The sequence below is a fragment of the Bactrocera latifrons genome, unplaced genomic scaffold (genome assembly GCF_001853355.1).
Source record: "Bactrocera latifrons isolate USDA-ARS-PBARC rearing strain unplaced genomic scaffold, ASM185335v1 scaffold_178, whole genome shotgun sequence".
Taxonomy (NCBI): Eukaryota; Metazoa; Arthropoda; class Insecta; order Diptera; family Tephritidae; genus Bactrocera; species Bactrocera latifrons.
The window spans coordinates 391,401-406,176 of record NW_017535274.1 but is presented as its reverse complement, the minus strand read 5'-3'; the positions used below and the strand labels follow the sequence as shown (position 1 = coordinate 406,176).

The following is a 14,776-nucleotide window of genomic DNA, read 5'->3' as shown; positions in this document are numbered from 1 at the left end:
TTAAAAGAACGCGTATATGGCTACTACTATATCTAATGGCTATACATATGTATATACAACCATACATGTTCGTATTGCACTTTTATGTATTCCATTATTTTTTTTTTATTTATGCTTTGGTCTTTGGTGAGTCGGTAGTTAAGAGTTGTAACTAACTTTTTATGATGTATGTTGAATTTCTGGCAGTTCCATTATATTTTGTGCGACTATTTTCACATAAGTCCTACGTTAAGCCAAGATTGGTTAAGATTTGAAAATTTTTCTTAAATTTCGAAATAAAATTAGTATAAAGTTCTTTTTTTTGTCGTTCCAAAGAAATTTTTAGTGATTTTTCATGGCTGTAGGCTGACTCCCTCGTCTGATCTTTCTAATCTAATATTCTACACATGCTTTAAGCAACCCCGAATGGGACTAAAAAAAGCTATTGCCCGGACGAAATTAGTTCTGACTCTTCATAGTTCTCAAAATCATTCGTTCTGATGTTGAACGTTGTTAATGCAAAATGCTTTTATAGTTACAAAAATATACAGTCTTTTCCTTTTTTGCTTAAAGCAATAGAAGCCAACATCAAGTTTCTAGTTGAGGATAGCATTGAGTAGTAATATATCGTCGGCTTGAACCGTGCCGAAATCGCAAGACCTCGCATTAAACGCTTCCTAGCCAATGACCGTACATTCAGCGATAGTTAGCCGGCATTAAAAGTGAACTCATCTTACACGTCCAGGAGAGCAAAGAACGGCTGAACATCATTTCTCTCTGCAAGCGTATTATGTGGGTGCCTGGGCATAAAATGTGGCCGGAAATTAATTGGAGTACGAATTTGCTCACTCCGCACCGGCTTTTAAGATGGTGGGACAAGAACCTTACAAAAGATTCGTTTGGAGAAGTCCTACATGATGTTGGGACCCACAGCTATGAAATATTTCGGTCCACAGGCGGGGATAAAGACTGACATATGTACTAGAGGCATGATTAAAGATTAAAGGTGCTTAGCGCGAATTCGCTGCCGGCTCATGAAGCATTTACTCAACATGGGTATAGTACTTCCAATGCAAACTGCCGGTAATTCGACTTGGAACCGGTAACTCCGCAGCACTACTTTTTACAATAAATTGCATAGAAATTGTATATAGAGAAAAAAAAACCTCTTTGATCCATATATCTGAATAGGGAGCATTGTTTCTCGTTGACATCTAGCAAGATTCTGGAACTTATCAGAGGGCCTATATCATTTCGTGTGAATAGAAGGAAGGCGGAATGAACCTAAGATCACATTGCACATCGCAATTTAATACTTATCTAATCTAACATTGGCATAGTTTTAAAAAATTGACAAAGGGCTTAGAGTCGCCAAGAACTTCCTGTTTACTTAAGTTGAAATTAATATTTAAGATGAGAAAATGAGTAGTACGAACTCTGTAATAATACAGGTATCTCTATGCTACTGTGATTTTTTTCAGAACAGAAGATTTGCTCTTTCTCGCCTTTTTCTTTGGCGCTGCTTTTTTCTCTAGAGTCTGACTAGGAGCTTTCGACTTTCCTGATATCTGAAGAAAATTCCTTCCTCCTAACTCATATCTAATTCAGGCCAACAAATTTTTTCCCTATCCTATCCTAACCATAAACTCTAAAATTTTACACCAAACTCAACTTAAAAAGGGTAAACCATAACTTATAGCATACCTTTAGGAGCGCCGTCGTAAAACATTTTTTTATCAAATCAAAACAAATACAGCAACGAGCGAAGCAAATGAAATTTATACACGGTAAACATTGTTGCAATATGAATAAAAGTGAGTGTATAAATAGGTGTGTGTTGCATGGAACGAGTTGATTGTTGTGCGCGTTGAGTAGCAAATTAAACTCAATATTTGCTTAAAATAAATTTGTATAGCAACAATAACAACAACAACAGCTAGACTTTGTGTAATTTATTAGCAAACAGCTAAGAGCAGACAATAGAAGAATTATAGCGCTATAAGCCAAACAAATAACGCAATCAAGTGAAGCCATTCTCTGTGGTCGTAACAAATACATAAATCGGAAAAAGATTGCATCGTCCATTTGAGTGCCAAGAAAGTGTGAGCGAGTGAATATACCACCGGCACCGGCACTGGCACAAGGATATTGTTAGTTTTGCTGGTATTTACATGCAATGAAATAAGATTTTACGAGGGCGCTTGCATAGGTGGAAGAATAAGAAAAGAGTTACTTTGTGCAAAGATGATTTTTTCTTTAGTTTGAAGAATTTTGAGTATTTTAATAAAATTTAAGACTCAACAGCTGTCAAAAATTTGTTTAATGACGTCGCTTGTCGAAAATTAACAGATCTCTTCACAGATGAAAGTCTCGCTAAATATTGACGGATTTTTAGTGAAGATTTTTATTTTATTTCAATAATGTGTCTTGAGTTTTCCGATATAAAAAGGGTGTTGGAAATTTGTAGAATGCCTCTTTGATGCAATTTGAACGCTTACTTTTCCATATGTAGTCACCACTTGGGGGCCGAATATATCGTCTTGGGACCTTGTTTTGACTGCTTGTTAGTCTTTCAGAAATTGTGACTGCATGTTTGGTTCTGAAAACATGGTCGAAAGTGCATTGAAATTTCAGATTCAGTTGCTAACTTCAGCAATACGCAATGTCTATTACCCGCTTATGTAATAATATAGATTGTCAAAAATTGACAGAACCACTGCACAGTCTTTCATATGCGAACTTTAGACTTTGTCGAATTTCCCATTGGACCCTTTATTTTATTTAAGAGACATTTCATGAGTTTTCCGAAACATGAAAAGTGTTTCTCTGACTCTTCTTTCAGTAATCATACACTCAACTTGTAGTCGACCATATAAAGAAGTAAACCCATTACTGAGCTGTCAAGTATCTTGAAAACTCCTCGAATGCATCTTTCGCTAGTAGTCACAAACTCAACTCGCAAGGCATGTATATTTAAAACCTGGAGACACTACTGAGCTCTGCAACCACCCTCGTCAGTGTTGTGGATATTTCTCTAGTACATATGTCTGCGACTACACTCCACTTCCGCGCTTGTTTGCTTAGCAGCAGCCAAACAAAGCCGAAGCAACAGAGCTAACACGGTCAAACAAGTTGGTGCAACAATTTAAATATCCTTTGGTGTTTGGTGTGGAAAATGCGTGATAGCCAACCGCCACTGCTAGTATTTATGCTACAACGACAACAACAATGCAGTGCCTCGGTCCACTAATGTTCCACACTTCAGCATCTTTGTTGATGTGTGTGTCTGGTGCTGTGCAACGGGATTTATAACAGCTACTTCTAAGTACTAACTGTGCTTTTTTATGTATTTGCTGTTTGCTTTCTCTCCATTTTATGAGTATTTCGTTACAACTTCTGCTGCTTCGTGTGCTTCGTTTTTGTAATTATTTACGGCGCTTTAGATTTTAGTTCGAGTGGGTGTGTCAGTGTGAGTGTGCTTCCTTGAAATTTCTATTTGGTATTGCAATTGTTATTGTTGTTGTGTTTAAATTGGAAAATTTTTACGATTTCCGCTCTTTTATTCATTTGCATTCCGCCTTTCTTTGTTTTCTTATTTTTTTTTTTGGTATTTTTTGTTTTGCGTTTTTTTGTTGTTTTGCGCTTTTTCTGCATAGAACAAAATTTATTATCGTTTCTAATGAAATGTCAGTGAGGAAACATGGTAGTACAAGGAAGCGAACATGGCAGTGGCGCGGATGCAATTGTGTTCAAGAAAAACAGTTGCAGCGAGACATTTAGACATTCGCCAGTTGGCGTTACGCTAATAGGCAAATCTACGAGCTGCCTCTCCTCTGTCCAGGTAGCCAAGTCATGGCGGCCCTGCGTGGAAACAATGAGGTGAATCGCTGCTTGAAAGTAAGTTAAGCAAAGATTACAATAAATGTGGAAAAGTTGCATGAGAAATGTTTTCCCAGACAACAAACAATAACGGAAACCCACACTTCTTCGAGCAGCCAAACAGTTGGTATTGTGTTCATAAACTCTAGCACTCATGGTGCTTGCTGTTTCTTTGCAATTCCAAGAATGCTTGCTTATTGGAAAAATAAATATTCATATTCAGAAATGTAGAACTTGAGACTTATTGCTTAGTAAGTGCATTAAATTCCGTTATTCAGTTACGCCTGTGTACTTCTTACCAGTTTACCAATGTTAAACGAAAGCTCAATAGCGAGGCAATAGTGGAGCGGTTATTGGTTTTATATGCAACCCTGTTCACTTCGACTTTCTTTTATTAACATACTAAATCAAAAAAAAAAAAAAAACAAATAAAAAAATAAAAAAAGAACAACAATTTGAGCTAGGCAATTGCCACCGATCACGATTTTCTTTAGAACATTTTGCTAAGCGATGAATATAATTTTTTTATAATGGGATAAGTTTATATAAAAAATTTTTACACTCCAAGCCTTGGTGTGCTCTATGGGCAGAGGGAATCATTCGTCATTGGTTCATATTTTTTCAAAAATGAAATCGGCCATAACTATACCGCCAATGGGCAATGCTATAGAGCATGATTGATGACTTTTTCGTTTCGGAACTGGACAATGTTGGTGTGAATGAGCATTGGTTCCAACAAGCAGTAAAGTCAAGGAAATAATCAATGTATTAAAGGAAACTGTTGGTGAGCGCATTTCTCGGATCCATAGGTCTTTGACATGGCGTACAAGGTCGTGAGATTTTACACCGCTGCACTACTTTCTGTAAGGTTATGATAGGGCCTCTAAGATCCTGGACGATTATTTGTAAAGTTATGTGAAGTCGCTTATCTACGCAGATAAGCCCGAGAATATTGAGGCCTTGGAAGATAATATTCAGCGATTGACAAAAAATTTAGTCATTGACATCGTCTAAATCGGTTTTGAAAGAAAATGGCAAACACACCAGCATACACATAGTCAAAGTTTTCCTCAGAGTACAAACTAACCGCGAGAGTGGACACTATAGATTCCTCACACTTCGATTTCATTACAAAATATTTGGTTAACGAGATCTATAAGTCAAGCTCCGGCAGTGTTTTCACTACTCGCATTCCTTCGAGGGAAGGGAAGAAGTCGCTTGATGAGAGGGACGGTAGAGGAGAGTATACTTTTGGAAACCAATTATAAATTTCACTTTCCGGATTTCTGACCATTGCAGTGCGGAAGTATTTTCAATTAGTAGCAGTAGATCTACTGTTCTGGAGCGCGGAGTGAATACTACTCTAAAGGTAGGGTCGCGATGCTAACCGTACACTCGAAACCACTGTGGATACGTCTAGAGTCCTCATTATTGAGAATGACTTATTGTTTAAACTGATACTGACTCACGAGAGATCTGTCTAACGCCTTCCTGTCGATTTTTAAGCATCATACTTTTTACATTTTTTATATTGTATTTTCATCGGTTGAAGAGGTCGAAAGTCCTCCAGAACTAGGCATATTTTAAACGATCTCTCGATCACCTTTGTAGGCTTTGTAACTCTCGTAGCTTTGTGTTTTTGATAACATTTTGCAACATTAGCCACTATTCCGCACACGAAGTTTTCTTAGAAATACAAAATTTGAGACAAATTCTTTGATATTTTTCTCTGTATTAAGTTTCGTTTGAACCAATAACTCAATAGTCGTTTTTTTTTGCTTCAATCTAATATATAGAGCGTATTGATTCTCATCATAAATTACAAACTGACTTTACGTGGCCTTGACAGTAGCATATGAATTTGGTTACGTTTCATGCCAGAAACCCAAACAGCCTGTCGAAGTTGACAGCTGTTGAGAATTCCCTTTGGCGATTAACTTAAGGCTCAGCCAAGACTTAAACCAGGGATATTTTTGGTTTATAAAGAAACGAACTATTATTTGCTATTGCCTTAGGTCTTATCAAACAAAGCCAACAACTAATCATTATAAGATTCTTGAATTCGTTAGGTTTACTTCTTAAAAGTAGATAACTTGGTTTCAGTGAAAAAAAGGTAGCAGTTCTTAAGTGTATATGTTTTTTTATAATATATCTTATCATATATCAGTAACTACTCCTCTTATCAATTCTCCAGTTTAAGTTTTAAGTAGTTTATGAAAACATTACCCACTTGAGCTTGTATTATTTACTTACCCGAAACTGACTAGAATGCTCGAACTTATGAAAGTCTGGCTCCAATTCCAACGCTTCTTCGAGATTCTGCAAAAATTGCCTTTGGAATGTGACAATTTCGTGAATGTTACCAAAGAGTGCATTAATTTCGGCATTCGATAGGAATGTTTCGCGTTTCATCGGCTCCAAATAGTGCTCCAACAGATTGTTTAAATGCTGTAACATATAATATAATGATATTAGAATTATAAAAAATTAAGAAAATTTAAAAAAACAATATATATATATGTATATAATTATAGRCTCTTATAATTTGTGAACCCGACCATGAAGAAGTTAGAATAGCAAATACCCGTCTGAAGAGCAAAAAATCGGCGGGGCCGATAAATTGCCGGTCGAAATAATTCTAGAATAATAATAAATAATTCGGACGAAAGCCAGTTCAAAAAAAGGGAGACAATCTGCGCAAACTGTGATTTTTCTCAAAAAACAACATTGTTTGTGAACACCCTCTTAAAACTATCTAACCAATACTTTTAATTTGACCTACCTCGTTTAAATAGTTTAGCCGCTWGTGCGTTTGCAAATTTGAAGCAAGAATGTGATTTTTCTCAAAAAACTACATTGTTTGTGAACACTAAGATTAAGATTAAAGCGCACCCTCAACAAACTGATTTCACCTTATCAGTGTGGCTTTAGCCCTCGAAAATCAAGAACTGAACAGATATTTATTAAATCTTGGCACAGACTCCTGTCATCAACCAAACAGTCGTCGTATTTGCGACTTGGCTGGATGAAAATATTCCAGCTCTGAAAGTATTCAACGCAGTACCCGCCGTGGGAAGCAGAGGAAGACGAAGACCTCCACTTCGTTGGAAAGACCAGGTGGAGAAGAATTTGGTTGCAATTGGAATCTCTAATTAACGCGGAAGCGGAAGCGCTGTCGGGGCCAATAAAGAAGAAGAATTTGTAGTAAATGTGGAGGTGGATTTAACAAAACTTCTGTCTCTTGGAATTTTTGACATATAATGTGAGGTTATGTCAAAAAGGGGATACAAAAAGAAAAAGTAGTTAATGAGAAGAACTATAATCTCATTATCTACTTTTTCGTAGTTCTGCTGAGACCACTTTAAGCTTTCAAAAATTATACCGCTCTCATTGCTTTTCCCGATCTCATATCAGGTGCCAAGGTTGCTTCTGCTTTGAAAAATCTAAAGTTGGAACAAGATTCGTATCGAAATCGCGTCTCAAATTTTAAGGTGTTGGTCTAAAATTCCGTTTGTAACAAAAAAAAAAAAAAAAAAAAAAAAAAAAAAAAAAAAAAAAAAAAAAAAAAAAAAAAAAAAAAAAAAAAAAAAAAAGAGAGAGTCGTGAAGTCCGATAAAATCACCTAGGAAATAATGCTCTTACCACCACAAAGCCACTTAACAATAACGGTGCATTTATGCGATGCTAAGCACATATAGTCCGAAGGCGGCTGTGACCCAAATCGTTAATGTAACGAAGAAATGAAAAATTATGTACTTTACAAATATTTTAATTAAAATTAGAATAAGTCGAAAAATAAGGCGCGACGGAGAAAGAGCGAGGGAGTTCGGTAACTAAGTTAAGTTAAGACAAGAAGTGAGTGTGGTGGAACGGAAGTACAAAACGGCAATCGAATCGGAAAAAAGAGGACACTACTTCGCCTGCGGACATTCGCTACAAAAAAGCAAAGGACGGAAGTGTTAGGAAAGTTTCACACTTGAGCGAGAGAGAGAGATACGAATGTGTGGGCGTCTGCACATTTCCAATAAGTGTGGCGGTGTTTGGTGCTTTCCGCTCAAATAGTACGCAAAATTAAAACTGGAAATAAAGGCGCAGAATTATATCTCTGTAATGGTGTATGCTAATACCGCGTGAAAACTTTGAAACAATAGTGGTTCGGTAAATAAAAGTTTGAATTAGAGATTGCCGGCGAACATGCCACGCCACGCCATGCAGCATACCGTTAGTGGTGGCGGCTGGTATCATCGCGTGGTCCACGCTTTTGTGACTCGTGCGGTTGCGGCAAAAGTTGATGCCACCACCAACGCTACCAATTAGTGGCGTTTGGCGTTTGCTGTTTGCACTTTTGGCATCGCCGTATAAATTCTGCCAAGTTGCGCAAAACTTCCTCAAACTCATTAAAAGGCTGCCGCCGACTGTCGGCGCTGGCAGCGGAAAATTACGAATACCTTGAGAAATGCGCTCTATTTACAAAAATAGACTTACATATATACGAATATGTTTGTTTTTGTATATGTGTGCTTTAAATATGTATTGGCGTGAAAAGTTGGTGATAAAAATTACCGACAAATCCAGGTGTACCACACCATTCTTTCGAGTGTGTTCTATTTTTTCTGTTTTCACCTTTGTTTCACTTTTTGTTTTTGCTTTGGTTGTTGTTTGTAGCTGATAGTCATAATTTTTTAGCCGCTGCATTTTATTTGTCCGCTACTTTTATTCGAGTTACGAACTTGACTTAATAATCAACAATGCGGTACTTTTAAGGAATCCTCTTTTTGTTCTCTCTCTTCTGTTTTGCCCTTTCTCATTTACTGAGTATCTATAATGTTGTCTTATTTCCTTTATGTAATAATTATTTTACCTGAATAGTTGAAGCGCGTTATTTTCCACTAGTGCTCGGCAAGCAGCAGTAAGTTTATCCCTTTTAAAGGATTTACGAGTTTAATTCAAAGACAGTGCTATTTAAAATATGTACAGGGTTTATCAATAAGAGTGATATGATTTCTTTCATTTTGGAAAAAAAGTTGAACTGATAAGGAACAGCATCAGCTTATTTGTAGAATATGGTCGGACGAAAACAGACCCGACGATGGAAATTTAAGTGTGCTCTATCCAATCCACAAAAAGGAAGACGCGGCAATCTGCGCTAAATACCGTGAAATAAGCTTCCTCAACATAGCATTGAAGGTTCTATCGAGCTGTTTGCACCTTATCAGTGTGGCCTTAGGGCAGATATTCACTTAGACCAGATATTCACCTTGCGCTAAATCTTGGAAAAGACCAGTGGAAACAGGATTCTTCTCTCATTGTCGATTACAATGCTGCTTTCGGTAGCGCGAAAAGGAGCTGTCTTTATACTGTAATATCTGAATTTGGTATATCCGCAAAACTAAAACTGACGTTGTGCGCCTACCTAAATGTAAGCTATTGGACAAAGAAGCGAAACAAATGGGTATGGTAGGGAACGATGACAAGATGAAATATATTCTATCATCAAAGAAACACTTGTTTCCCAAGTCCCTGTTGACAGTCATAACATCGAAGTCGCAGATAACTTCGTCTATCTTGAAACCAGCAGTAACAGTAGTAATATGTCCCCATTTGTCATCCCCATCCTGTTATGTCGTGCAGAGGTATGGATGATGGTAAAATCTGCTAAGTCGGCGTTACGAGATCTCGAGAAAAGGTTCTGCGGAAGATTTATTCCGCATTGGAAATGGCGAATCCCCAGTTGATAGAACTATGAGCTGTACGAGCTATAGGACCACATTGACATAGTTCAGCGAAGTAAAAGATAACGGCTACGTTGGCTAAGTTTTGTCGTCCGAACGGATGAAAACTCTCTAGCTGTGAGCGTATTTGAGTACAGCAGTACCTGCTGGTTAAATTAGTGGAAGACCTTCACTTCGTTGGAAAGGATACGTAAAGGACTTGGCTACACTTGGTATCTGGCTAAACAGCGAAGAAGAAAAACGGTTGGTGTGCTGTGGTAAGCTGGGCCATATCATTGTAGTTGTATTCGAGAAATAAATAGAAGCTACTCGCACCAAATCTCTAATATTTCCCGCTTGTCCGCACTCCATATAAGCCCTTAGTAGCTGCCTTGGTTCGGCTTTAACTTATAAGAACTTGTATTTCCGCGCTAATCTCGCCTTTCTCGTCCTCTCTTGCCTTGACTTTACATAATTTGCAAATTAAAATTTTAATTATTATTATCTCAATGTTTGCTTAACGGCTTTGAGCGCGCGTCTCTAATGAGCACAAAGCAATGTTGCGTGCCAAACCCCTCGCCACTCCAACTGTCCCCTCTTCGCCGGTTCTCCACTTCGCTAGTGCTTTATCATTAACTTCTTCGTACTTCTTCTTTGCAACACTACAAAATGTAGCTTAACTACCGTTATTTTGCAACTACACGTAGTGAGAGTGTTGTGTTGTTGCTTTAGCTGGGTGTGGCAAGTTCGACTCATCAGTCGACTGTTACGTTTATTCGTTTGCATATTCATTGCGAAAATCTTTATGAAATTAGCATAAAATTAACGCCTCATAGTTATCTGCAATTCAAAAGCGTTAATTTGGCATTGAGCATAGCAAAGCACCGCGAGCGTTATTCTTTTTTGTTGTGCTTCTTTAGCTGTCTCTTCCTATTTGCGTAAAACTTTTCCACCATTTTGCCATTATTGCTTAATCGCAATGCGGCATGACCTTAAAATTTACATTCCCTTCATGACACCCCAAAAATTTGTACTCCTATATTTAGTGTGGGTGTCATAAAATGTCACTTCCACGTCAAACTGCTGTCAGTCAAATAGTATTCGTAGCTACTGTACATGTGACTGTAGGTTTGTATACTTAAGCATGAAGTGCCACATCTGCTGTTAGCTGTTTTTGCACCTGTGCTATATACATATAAGTACCTAAGCCTCTTCAGCAACTTCTCGCCTCTTCAGCAACTTCTTTCTGCTTCTCCGCCGCCACTCACGCAATCGCTTAGCGAAACACTTCAAACCCAATTGACTCCATTCATTGGCTCGTCTGCTCAAAGTCTTGGTGTCATTATAAAACGCCACTCATTCGTACATTATAAGCTTGGTAAGACTCTTTCTTTTTCTTTGCCGCGGCCCACTTAAGGCGAAAAGTAATTAATTCTAAGATGATTTGCTGCATAATGGCCGATATTTGACGTGAATATCTCTGCGTGTGCGAAAGTGCTGTGTGGTTTTTCATTGCAACGTCGTTGTATAGGTGAGATGATATCATTGGCTTTCTATGAAGTGAATTGCTCGTGACTTTAGATAATACTTAGTGTACTCGCATAATCAATAATATCTGCTTCAGCGTTTCTCCAAGTTTTGTCTACTTGTCTTAAGTAGTTTGGCTTTGAGTCCTTAGAATTATACTTATTTATTGAAAAGCCTTAAGTAAAAGTCTCAGGACTGCCAGGAAAGCATAGGCAACTTTTGAGTTGAGATACTCCGAACCCACAGAGAAAAAAGAAAGGTGACATTACAGCTAGAAGCTTTACAAAAATCGTTGATGTACATAGGTTTCCTGGTCATTACAGTCCTTTTAAGGAAGAAGCTATGGAATTACTGAAAACCAAATGAGTATTATGCAGGAGTAATAGGATTTGCTGTGAAATTTATGTAGCGATCAAGGCCCGGGTTCGAGAAATGGGATATATTTACAAGTACCCATTCTTATTCGACCATTGGGATTTATTATTTAATGTATTATGATAGTTATGTTGTAAGGTTCTCTTAGTTTATTCTATTAATTCTGAGCTGTTTCGGGTATTCACACATAGAGTAAAGCTGAAAACGACTTCTGGAACAGATTGGATCAATATTCATGTCACAAACTGTTCTCGAGCTACTGCTTGGATACAGTGCAACGAAGAGGTTCACTGACAGATCAAAAACGTCGGAGGAAATTGGCGCAGAGGTCGCAGAACCATATCTATGGGTAAGTTGCTGAGCATTTTCCTGCAGAGATCTTTGCTATTACTGGGTATGTAGAGTTATACCTCCAACGCAACTAACGCAATGAACGTATAGCTAAACTATGGTAAATATTAGCTAAGCGGCACTCAAAGCGAAAGGTATAGAAGGGAATGATCTGGCTGATGAGCTTGATGGGCTCGCAACATCCACCAACATGGTAGGACCGGAACCTTTTATTGCGATTGGTCCCTTCACAATAATGGAGCTGCTCCGCAAGGATTATACAGTGAGTAGGGAGAGGCAGTGGCAACAACTACCAAGCATGAGCCTCAAGAGGTTCAAATATGTAGTCAATCTCCCAAGGATAAAACTCAGGCTAAGCGTTGCCTTCTAGACTGCCCATGGCAAGCTCAAGAAGTACTTACTTAACATGGCCCTAGCTTATTGTGCGATTTGCCGGTTCTGCGACTTAGAGTCTGAAATACCAGAACATCTGCTAATAACCTGAACAGGAGTCTGAAGGCGCTGGATTAAGGCCCTTGGATCCATGTTTCCAAATAGGCGTCACATCGCATCAATAGCACCTAGCAGTGTATTGGAACTTATCTATTTGCTGTGGCTAGTTGGGACTTAGTTGTGACTTAGATGAAGGCACAATAAATCCTAGGTTGCGGCCCAATCCTCACTTACTCATCTAATCTATTCTAAGGTTGATGAGAGGAAAATATTCGACTGGGTGTATATATAAGTCCGTTTCTGTGGACTATCGTATCGACTAAAGGTAACACAGGATCTCACTTGGATAGTTGGACAGTTGTGAACGCTGGCTCTTTTTGATTTCCAAAACTCATCGTATTTGAGAGTATTGGACAGTATCCTGTGAGAACACCTACAATGGTGGCAAGATGAATCTTGCTAAATTCAAGTAGAAATAGTTAAAGGACAGCTTCATCTTTGGACCAGAAGGATTAAGTAGCCGCACAAGTTTTGGTTATTGACCAGCGTTCGCCTAGCTTACGGTAGGTCCATAGAACTCAAGCTAGAGGGAAAGAGATCTGCACAATATCAATCCTTAGCCTGTCAGATGAAAATGGGTTAAGGTTGTTCTCTCTAACAAGCTCATCTGCTTGGCAGTTTTTGGCGTTTCCTCTGTTATTTTCGTAGGACTTAGTGAGATATACTAGCAACCATCTCGATTCTGGTCGAATGACACCGATAGAGATCACAGTTTTTATAGATATATGTTATCATTTAAGTCATGCTTCGATGTAGCTGTTGGAAAATAATTTGCCTGTTTAACCGAAGCCATTTTTTGGGATCAACAGGCGAAATTTTTCGTTGTCGGGCCCAAAGAAATCTATCAGTGTTGAACTAGAACCTTAGATATGATAACATATTTGCCACGGCAGGAGCTCAGTGTTTCAGAATCTCTATGATTGTACTTGAGACAATTATTCAGGAATCAAACTTCTTAAAGAAGTTGTCCTACGTATTTCAAGGGTTTATGATATTAACAGGTCCGAGTCTTATATTCGAGTTCTTGGTTCTCGCAGGTTAAACAAAATTATAGTAAATGTTTTACTAAAATATACGAAATTTTTAAAAGACTAAAAACTATATGTTAACTGGTCTACGGAAAGGGGGCTTAGATGTCAAAACCAGTTTTCACTTTTTAGTTGATTCGGATGGAAGATGAGATTTTTAACAGCTGTTTCCCAGAAAACTAGTTTTCGCACGTTAGCTCTCTTTTCGTAGACCAGGTCACATATATTAAAGATAAAGCTAGTAGTTATATTGTCACAAAGTTTAATAGCTCTCTAATAATGATAAAAAGCTCCGTGGGAATTAAATATTCATTTATTTTGGACAGCAATGTATCTAAAAAGATTCGAAGTCGACCTACGCTAATTTAAATTAATGGGAAGATATGATTTCTTCTCAACGAAGAACGACTTTTCTTCACGTAATAGTTACAAATACTTTTGATCGGCTTTTGGTGAGCTTAACGTGTTTTCTTCTGAGAGTTCATAATACTTGACTTTGCTCATAGAACTACTCATGCTACGACACTCAAATATCAGGTATTCTGGTCATTTCGGAATGAGTTTCGAAATTTATTTCTCTCAGCGAGGTTATTAAATAAATAATAAGTAAGTATCCCATTTTATATAACACATTTACAGATATTATACTTTGAATAAGATAATCTACAGTAAATGCTACTCACCTTAACATAAGTACGTTCCGTGTCGACCAACTCCAAAATGACCTTGCGCAATTTCTCAGCATCGGTGAGTTGACGTGACGGTGTCAGTGCGGCATTCGAGACTGACGATGTGACAGAACCAGTCGGGCTGGATTTACGGGTTTCCTGAGGTGAACGACAAAATCCGGTAACCTTCAATCAAGCGTTTCCATCGACACAAACAAAGTCAACGATGATGACGATGGAAGTAGGTTGATTGATGTTTTTTTGTTTTTGTATTTTTGAATTTTTATTTCAATTAAATTTTTGTTTGTGCGTTTTCGTTTTTGCATTGGTCAATCAATTTAGTAATTTTAATTTTTTGGTTTAATTTAAGTTATGATTTTCAGTTATAATTTAGAGAGTATTTTTGGTGGTTATGTTTGTTAGTTGTTTGGTTGGTTTGTTGTAGTTGTAGTTGTAGTAGTAATAGTAGTAGTAGTGTTGTTGTAGTTGTTTTGGTACATTTATTAATTGTTATAAATTTTCATTATATTATTAATTGTTGTTATTGTTGTTCATTATATTGTAAAACGTGGTGTTTGCAAACAATTTATTTAATTTGGATTCAAATACAAGATGATATAAAAAAGTAGATGAAGAAAGAAAGAAAATTGTGAAGTTAGCAAAAATGTGAGTGGTGTAAATCTGTGCAAATAATTTTCGTATTAAAAAAGGGGGTGGAGCAAGTGGTGAATTGTAAAAAAAGTGTGATTGACTGCATGGGTGGGCG

The 14,776-nt window shown here is 37.6% G+C and overlaps 1 protein-coding gene across 1 annotated transcript in view; it reads right to left on the bottom strand.

The window, feature by feature from the left end:
* Positions 1-14,776, bottom strand: part of LOC108967119 (protein still life, isoforms C/SIF type 2) — a gene marked incomplete at its 3' end in the record, with an annotated part of 282,692 nt that overhangs the window by 44,361 nt on the left and 223,555 nt on the right. Inside the window, 2 exon segments of the mRNA XM_018930366.1 lie at positions 6,112-6,306; positions 14,026-14,196. Coding sequence (XP_018785911.1) covers positions 6,112-6,306; positions 14,026-14,196 — 366 coding nt within the window.